Consider the following 10000-nt stretch of genomic DNA (forward strand, 5'->3'; position numbering starts at 1 on the left):
AGCAGTTCACACCCTGCCCAGATACAAGAAGTTTCAAGTGTTGTCTTAAGTTTACCAATGTGGCTGGGCACCATGGTGAGTAAGGACTAAGCTCAGTTGAGTAAGCACCAGCTGACGCATGATCGAGGCAGCATTAGTTGACACAAGCTGGGCTCCTCATAGGTATAGCCCAGGCAAGGCTTAGCTTCACATATTAGACTTATCCTTAATAGTATATGTAAGGCTTGGGCAAAAAATGGAAGGAAGCCAAAGTCATATACAAAAGTAGATTATCTGACATGCCACTTATCAGGCAAAGTATGACTCGCTGAAGTGAACTGAACCTTTTTTGGAGTGTAGTATTATATGTCACCTTTAAGCGGTGTAGTGTACCAACTTTACCCCAATGTACTCAGATGGCATCATATGATGCAAAGTGCAGGTGACGGCCGATCCCTAGGAGCAATGGGCAGCCGCTTGGCCTGGGAGCTAAGCAGGCCAGGGGATATCAGCCGCCAAGCTGGTGTCCCCCTAGCATGCTAAAACCAGGCCCTCTACTCTTTCTGTGCGCATTACGTATGTTTTTATATATACATAAACAAACACATATGTGCGAAAGAGGGAAAGCAGCAACGCCACAGTGGGCACTCTCCAGCACTGTCCCATGTGCAATCCGAGTCCAAAATAAATGATACTATGGGATTATGCGCCATATTGCAAATACTACGACCAATGGGTAATGGGTTAAAATCACCCTACTAGGATTCGCAGTATATCATCCCCTTGGGTTTGTTACACTTGTACACATATTTTACCATGGTGTATGTGATGTAGTGGTCAGCTATGAATACTTCACAAATTCGCAGTAATTTGTTGAGTACGGTAGTGCTTGGGGTAACAAGGGCCAAATCATCTGTTTATTCAAAGGTATTTGCTGCTGTGCTTGCTATATATTTTTATATTATGAACGAATGTGGACTTAAAACTGACCCTTGCCTTAAACTATTATCCATTCTACATACCTTTGAAAGCAGCCCAGCCCATTTGATCCTTAGAGATTGCTGCATGTACCATACTTTTAGTATTTTATCAAGATATGATGGCACCTGTCTTTTTATCAGTTTGGTAAATGATTTGTAATAGCTAATAGTGTCAAAACCACTCTTCAATATCAACAAAACAAACGAAAATGAGTGAATTTAGCTCACTGTAGGAGTTAATATCCTCCTTTGGAGTCAATATGCTGACATGGATGGAGTGGCCATGCTTAACCCTGAACTGATTGTCAGAGGACTGGAGATAACCTGGCTGATGTGACTGCAATGGACATGGAGTTTATGCTAGATGAAGGATCTTTTAAGTTAATTTTGATAACTGGCAAAAGAAGTACATCTTAAGCAGAAGAGGGTAAAAAACAATGACTTAAAAAAACTATTAAAAGGTATTGAAAGATGCACCATGACCAGAAGAGAAGTGTATTTACAAAACTTGTTTGAAATCACCTAACGGTGTCGACTTACTTATGCATAACTTTCTGGGCACCGCCTGTATTTTGTCTGCACATATTCCTACCACCTAGGAATGCAATGTTTGTTATACACTGGTCAAATTCCTGCTTTCTCTGACTGTCATCCGCATTATTCAGCAAAGAGATGAACTTATACTGCCATAGCGCAGCAATAAATCGCTCCCTGACTGCATCTTCAATATCAGGGATTTCCAACTTAGGGATACTTACTGGGGGGCCATGGAGGAATATGAAAATATTGACATCTATTAAACTGAATTTTATCTCACCTACAGTACCTCTATAAAACTATGTTGTTGATGCATGGTGGAGACCCTTATTCAAACCCAGAAATATTCTCCTCATTCTGGTTTACTAAAAGAGTTACACATCTAACAGAGTGTAGTGCTCTCTAAAAGAGTTAAAGGTTGCATATATAGTTTTAATTTTGTGGAATTAATATTAGACGAGAATATACAAAATATTGTACAGTTTGAGAGAGACTGACAACCCTAGTCATTATTGATATAGTCAGAAACCTAGAACATTAGAAACATGAGATCATTGACTTACTTTGTTTGTGATTTTTCATCTTTATCCTTGAAACATATTATAAGCTTTTCATCTGTCTCATCCACCTTTTGCTTCACATCTAATATTTTCCCATAGTTAAGCCTACAAATTTGCTGCTGTGCTTGCTATATGGCAACCCAGTCATGCATTGTTTTGTAAGTTATTTAGATTGTCTGTTTATATTATGAACGAATGTGGACTTAAAACTGACCCTTGCCTTAAACTATTATCCATTCTACATACCTTTGAAAGCAGCCCAGCCCATATTGACATCTATTAAACTGAATTTTATCTCACCTACAGTACCTCTATAAAACTATGTTGTTGATGCATGGTGGAGACCCTTATTCAAACCCAGAAATATTCTCCTCATTCTGGTTTACTAAAAGAGTTACACATCTAACAGAGTGTAGTGCTCTCTAAAAGAGTTAAAGGTTGCATATATAGTTTTAATTTTGTGGAATTAATATTAGACGAGAATATACAAAATATTGTACAGTTTGAGAGAGACTGACAACCCTAGTCATTATTGATATAGTCAGAAACCTAGAACATTAGAAACATGAGATCATTGACTTACTTTGTTTGTGATTTTTCATCTTTATCCTTGAAACATATTATAAGCTTTTCATCTGTCTCATCCACCTTTTGCTTCACATCTAATATTTTCCCATAGTTAAGCCTACAAATTTGCTGCTGTGCTTGCTATATGGCAACCCAGTCATGCATTGTTTTGTAAGTTATTTAGATTGTCTGTTTATATTATGAACGAATGTGGACTTAAAACTGACCCTTGCCTTAAACTATTATCCATTCTACATACCTTTGAAAGCAGCCCAGCCCATATTGACATCTATTAAACTGAATTTTATCTCACCTACAGTACCTCTATAAAACTATGTTGTTGATGCATGGTGGAGACCCTTATTCAAACCCAGAAATATTCTCCTCATTCTGGTTTACTAAAAGAGTTACACATCTAACAGAGTGTAGTGCTCTCTAAAAGAGTTAAAGGTTGCATATATAGTTTTAATTTTGTGGAATTAATATTAGACGAGAATATACAAAATATTGTACAGTTTGAGAGAGACTGACAACCCTAGTCATTATTGATATAGTCAGAAACCTAGAACATTAGAAACATGAGATCATTGACTTACTTTGTTTGTGATTTTTCATCTTTATCCTTGAAACATATTATAAGCTTTTCATCTGTCTCATCCACCTTTTGCTTCACATCTAATATTTTCCCATAGTTAAGCCTACAACTTTGCTCATCATTGCTCTTTCTTTTTTTTGCATGTTTAAGTACCAAATAACTACTTTTGAACTTCGTAATAGTCCTCATTAGGTCGTCCAATAACAAAGTAAACCTAAGTGTGACCTGTTTTTACATCTATGAATAAGAAAAAGAACAGTTCCTCCAGGCTAATAGGAGTATAGTGTAGACCTATCTAGTCGGCTCTGTAATGAGCATTTCCTCCTGTTTTTCTTATCTTTTGCTCTTGCTTTCTCAGTTTACTCTTACTTTTTACTTTTCAGCATGGATTAATGTGTTTCATTTCACTTGGCCTTAGTATATAAAAAAATACTGAGAAAGGATGATATTTAACACAAGTTATATTAATATACATACATGAACCCATATTGTATAATTGGAGAATGCTGTGCATTTCTGTTTCTAGGCATAACTTGACAGATACACAGCGCAATGCATTGTGGGGGAAATACAAGTACTTGGTGAACTATCTTTACAATCTCAGGTTCTTGGTGGGTCTCTTGGGTGGTAGAGGGCCACATATATCTGGAGGTGATTGCCTAGCTGTACAGGCGAGCTAGTCCACTGCCCCTATTCCTGCACTTTGGGAGCTTCAGTATGGAGGACAGTTGATCCTTCATCTCCATTTGCTCCACTATATTTTGAATTGCCACTAATTAATGTTGACATGGCAGAAAATTTTCAGTAAATAGATAATTCAGACACTGAAGTATATAGCACATCTCTTGCCTTTAGTAGATATGCTGCTTAACAGAAGTTCAGTGTTATGTTATTTAATATGTCCCTTGGGCACAGCCTCATTTTAAACCACATAAATGCAAGAATGTCATTGAAAATGGGATATTTACCACTTACCTTGAAATCTTCATTCATAATGAAGAGTAGTTCATACAAACAGTATTTCACTTCACAGGTGCTGGGTAGGGGGTGTTATAACACTGCACATGCACAAACTTGGAGCACTTGGCCAGTGTTTTCACTAGGCTTATAGTATATTGTTTGGTGATATTTCTAGTTGGGTTGTACTACAAAACTTTACCATATTGGCTTGTTCATACTTACAATTCATGGTTAAGTAGTGTGGGATATTGCAGTAGAAATGTTTCCTATGTTACAGACCCGTATATGCCACAGAATTCTCACCCTTGCATTCGCTGCTCACCAGTCCAACCAACCTCTCTCATATCTTCTAATAGTCAGTTGATGGCTGTATTTTTTTATCACTGCTTTGATACATAGTAAATAGCATAACCAGAAGAGCTCACCAGGACAAAACCAACAGTTCTAGAGAGACTATTAAGCATAATACTTATGCAGACTTGTTTTGTATTTGGCATGCAATATTTCTACTGCTTTTTATTGGAAGTTGCTGTCAGAGCACCACTTTATCATTTTTTCTCAAAAGAGATTTCATAGAGTGCATTGCCATTTTCTATCTTTCCTGAATTTGAACAAAGTATAATTCACATTTTAATTTCTTTTGACAAGGATATGGTATTTCAATTGAATGGGTGTCTGAAAATATATAGATGTGGATTTATTTTGGTTGCAACATTCCTATGGAAAGGATGAATGTGTAAATATTTTATTCATAGATACAGCTCTACTTTTAAGATATAGAGCCCTTTAGTTAAAGATAACTTTGGCTACTTGTTTTGGGGGGCAATGTTGAACGAGAAGGGTATTCTCAGAATAGGGGATATTTATTTATTATTATTTATTTATACAGTGGTTTATTTGTAAATATTATGTTTCTTGTTATCATCAGTTGATAGAAGTTTGAAATAGTATTGAGAATTAAATGATATTACATTATTTGGGGATTTTTCTTATTATTAGGTTTTAAACGAAATTAGATATTTATATTTATGATAACTATATTTAATGTAAATGAGTGTTACATGAAATTCTTTTCCGTTTTTCATCTAACAGGCAATAGAAGAAGTATATGTAGACCATCTACATTCAGTAAAGTCACCAAATCCGAAGTTAACCTTCTGTGTGAAGACCTTTGAACGCACCTTCCATCTAATGGCCCCCTCTCCTGAGGCAATGCGCATTTGGGTTGATGTCATCTTCACTGGAGCTGAAGGTTACCAAGAGTTCCAAGGAGGCACTTGAGGAGATTTATTTATACTATGGCATAGTATGAAAATGAATTAGCTTTGTTATCCTCTCTGCTTGTATGCATATTTTCATAAGATTTTGGATGTCTTAAGACTAATGAAGTACTGAATTATCAATTTGTATTCCAGAAGAAAAAACTTTAAAACCTTTTGAATTTTTTGATGTGCCAGAACTACCAAAATTTCACTTTTATATAATATGTTACAGAATGTGAAGCATAATAGGTGGTCTTGAATGTCTTGTAAATTATTAATTTTTTTATCAGTAGTTTAGGGAGCTGTAACATATAACATTTTACCTTTTTGGTGTCAACTGATATATGCCAAGATGAGAGGTGTCAATTTTTGGACTCTATACACACTTGTTTTGGATGCATAATTCTGTGTTTGCCAAAGAAGGACTTCTGTTGATTTAAAAGTAAAGGCAAACATAATTGCTCAGAGTAGACTAAAATCTATGTCCCTTCTGAGCCACTTTAAGTTGTTTTATATTTACATGTTATCTAACAAAACGGTTCAACACATATTTATTTGTGTATTTTTTATCTAACCCAAAAATTTGTCACATTTTCACTGTACTCAGATTGTAGTCGCAATTATGACTGTATTTAGGGACATATTTGTAAATTATTTGTACTTTTATAAGGCATTCAAATATTATATTTTTCTTGCTGCTCAACATTTTACTTATCCAAACAAATATGAGAAGTGTTATTTTCATGTTATATAGAAAATATTCACCTGGTGCATTTCTACATAATAATATTTAGTAGATGCATTATGAAATGAAATCTGCATCTTCTAGGTAAAAGACCATTAATCTAAATTTGATTCTTATGCTTATACAACCTAAGTAAGTGTATTTTCATGTTGGGTACAGTCACAGTATATTTTGTTTGATCTCTTTCCTTTTGTAAATTATGCTGGACATGGTTTTCAGGCACCCCAAAAGTTGCATTAATTGTATGAAATATTCATGTTTTTTTTTTGTTTTGTTTTGTCAAAAGATGCCCATTGAGTGGGACACATAATTTTTAACATATGTAATATCATATTCGTAATATATTGTTTAGTAAAATTAAATTTTATGAAAGATAATTTAGAAAACTTTGTTGAAATACTTCACTTCAATCTGAGGATCTTTTGTCTATTTCCTTTTTTCATCACTGACCATTCATAAAGGGCATGCAGTTACTTAAAAAAGTGCATATTCACATTTTAGATGTTGAGTTAGAGCTGTCTGGCACCAGCATATCTAAATGAATTTTCTAAACAGAATGAAATACCATCTCTGTTGAAGAAAATTTGCTTTCCCCATTTCTTTTTATATGTAAGCTTTGTCAGTAATGGTAACTTTGAAGTGCTAAAATTGGGTTGTCCATAAGTATACAAATGAAGGCAATGTGTTAATGACTTAAAAATCTTAAATAAATTTTCATGTTGTGAATTCTTAGTTTGATTTATTCCTGGAGGAGCTTATGGTTCACTATGACTACAAAAGTAGCTAGTATAAAATCAGATATGTGTAATGACCTTGCTTGTTGTTGTGGGAGGGCTTAGGAGACGGAGACTGAGGCCCCATGTAGTGGATCACCCCTACCTTGGGCCTCTCTCCTTGCCTCAACCAATTTTGCCTAGTCTTTTCTTTTCAACTTTCCTCTTCTGTATCTTCATCCCCTTATTCTATCTCATTCCAAAGGTGTGAGAGCCCTGCTGAAAGGATGAAAGGCTGGCTTTGTATTAGTCATAAACAGTCTCTGGGAGCCATGGGCAGGGTATTCATTTAGGTAATTGCCTAGCCCTTACCCATTATGGGGACCCTGAAGGGTAGACCATTTCTTTTCCTCAGGCTCACCATGACCAAAAATGATCTTCACCAACTGGACTATCTAAATTTGATTTTGATGGTTTTCTGACCCCTACTCCTCCTTTGACCACAGCTCCGACCACTGATAGTAATACCCCCTCTTCAATGCTTAATAACTTGAACAAACCAAAACACCAACCCAGGTTATTACTCAACCTCCAGAAAGCACCCCTTCCTCTCTCCCAACATTCTCTCTCCATTTCCTACTGCACAGTTCTCTTCAATGTCTACCCACTCTTCCCTTATTACTATTCTTTCTCCTCTAGTGCCTCTACCTCTGTAAACCTTTTGAGTACTCTCTTTGGCCTAGCCAAGTGGGATCGATTCTTTGTGATTCCCCCCTACAGCCCCCTATTCTGAGAATACCCTTCTCGTTCAACATTGCCCCCCAAAACAAGTAGCCAAAGTTATCTTTCGCAATCGCTCCGATCGTTCATACCTTGTCACAGTTACCTCTGAATACCAATGTGATCTTCCTGGCAAATCCATTCCTGCAGAACCTCACCCCTTTCTTAATACTTGTACTGGAACTGTTTCTATTCCCTCAAATGTTTGTCCAATGTATGACAAAAACTGGTCAGACTGTGAAAATGACCTATTTACCTGAATTGCTGAATATGATGCAGTGGCAGTACAGTGTTACACTATTCCTCCCAGAGGCTAGCATAAGTCCCACGTCAGTATTGCCAAGTTAAGTTTCCATAGACATAACCTCCCACATGAAGTTTATATTGGTGGATTGTCCTACCATGTCCGACCATATCGACCCCTTCCACGACGAAGTTTTTCTCTCAACTCTTTCCAAAATAGTCCGTTCTGCTCCCCCCATCTTCACAGGATGTTTCTGCATCTACCCCAGTATCTCTTCCCTAAACCCTAAACCTTCCTACGTCTACTCACCCTATCCCCCAGTCAAAGTCGTTTTCCAGTCTAAATCCATATACTCCAGTCTACCACTTCCCCGATACCTACCCCTCCACACTTTATTTGTCGCATCAGGAAACCTAACCGTTCCACTCCATCCTCTCCTACACCTTCCTCTTTTTCTCCTCATAAGAGAACCTTTGTTTCTCTGTCCTCTTCACCCAACTCCCCTCCAGAAACTCTTGAAGACATTCAAAACTTCCCAAAGATGACCTAAGGGAACACAACTCCTCAATCCCTTTGTTCCTACTCCTACATTTAAAGTCTTTGCAAATATCCATCCTCCTCCTCAAGTTTCCTCCACCCCGCTTCCTACCCCACCCTCTCTACCGCTCCCACTTGAATACTCTCACGAATCTCTTCTATCACAACAGTGTCCTTCTCCAGACCCCTCCCCTTCTGACATTCTTCCTGATACTTCACCACCTTCCCCAATTCCCATTCCCATCCCCTGGAATCTTCTACTTCTCCAACAACTACCTCTGTTTCCCTTGAATAATGTCCCAATTCCTTCCCCAGTTACACATACAATGTAATTCAATGGTGAGTAGTAGTGATACACCGTTTATGTGGACCCCCCCTCGTCAGAACCCATTTTTGTAAGGGCCCACCTTGGTATCCTGCACTTCAGTTTGTGGACCCCCCCTCGTCAGAACCCATTTTTGTAAGGGCCCACCTTGGTATCCTGCACTTCAGTTTGTGAACCCACCCTCGTCAGAACCCATTTTTGTAAGGGCCCACCTTGGTATCCTGCACTTCAGTTTGTGGACCCCCCCTCGTCAGAACCCATTTTTGTAAGGGCCAACCTTGGTATCCTGCACTTCAGTTTGTGGACCCACCCTCGTCAGAACCCATTTTGTAAGGGCCCACCTTGGTATCCTGCACTTCAGTTTGTGAACCCACCCTCGTCAGAACCCATTTTTGTAAGGGCCCACCTTGGTATCCTGCACTTCAGTTTGTGGACCCCCCCTCGTCAGTACCCATTTTTGTAAGGGCCCACCTTGGTATCCTGCACTTCAGTTTGTGGACCCACCCTCGTCAGAACCCATTTTTGTAAGGGCCCACCTTGGTATCCTGCACTTCAGTTTGTGGACCCCCCCTCGTCAGAACCCATTTTTGTAAGGGCCCACCTTGGTATCCTGCACTTCAGTTTGTGGACCCACCCTCGTCAGAACCCATTTTTGTAAGGGCCCACCTTGGTATCCTGCACTTCAGTTTGTGGACCCACCCTCGTCAGAACCCATTTTTTAAGGGCCCACCTTGGTATCCTGCACTTCAGTTTGTGGACCCACCCTCGTCAGAACCCATTTTTGTAAGGGCCCACCTTGGTATCCTGCACTTCAGTTTGTGGACCCACCCTCGTCAGAACCCATTTTTGTAAGGGCCCACCTTGGTATCCTGCACTTCAGTTTGTGGACCCACCCTTGTCAGGACCTACTTTTGCAAGGGCCCACCTTGGTATCCTGCACTTCAGTTTGTGGACCCCCCCTTGTCAGAACCCATTTTTGTAAGGGCCCACCTTGGTATCCTGCACTTCAGTTTGTGGACCCACCCTCGTCAGAACCCATTTTTGTAAGGGCCCACCTTGGTATCCTGCACTTCAGTTTGTGGACCCACCCTCGTCAGAACCCATTTTTGTAAGGGCCCACCTTGGTATCCTGCACTTCAGTTTGTGGACCCCCCCTCGTCAGAACCCATTTTTTTAAGGGCCCACCTTGGTATCCTGCACTTCAGTTTGTGAACCC

The 10000-nt window shown here is 38.9% G+C and overlaps 2 protein-coding genes across 4 annotated transcripts in view; both read left to right on the forward strand.

Annotated features, from left to right (window-relative positions):
• The window catches only part of LOC113826280 (pleckstrin homology-like domain family B member 1), a gene marked incomplete at its 5' end in the record, with an annotated part of 243793 nt that extends 236882 nt beyond the window's left edge, over positions 1-6911 (forward strand). The window contains 1 exon segment of the mRNA XM_070122707.1: positions 5271-6911. Coding sequence (XP_069978808.1) covers positions 5271-5459 — 189 coding nt within the window.
• LOC113824052 (DNA-(apurinic or apyrimidinic site) endonuclease 2) overlaps positions 1-10000 on the forward strand; it is a 574593-nt gene that overhangs the window by 345669 nt on the left and 218924 nt on the right. The gene's annotated exons all lie outside the window — the stretch shown is intronic.

Source organism: Penaeus vannamei, chromosome 6 (assembly GCF_042767895.1).
Source record: "Penaeus vannamei isolate JL-2024 chromosome 6, ASM4276789v1, whole genome shotgun sequence".
Lineage (NCBI taxonomy): Eukaryota > Metazoa > Arthropoda > Malacostraca > Decapoda > Penaeidae > Penaeus > Penaeus vannamei.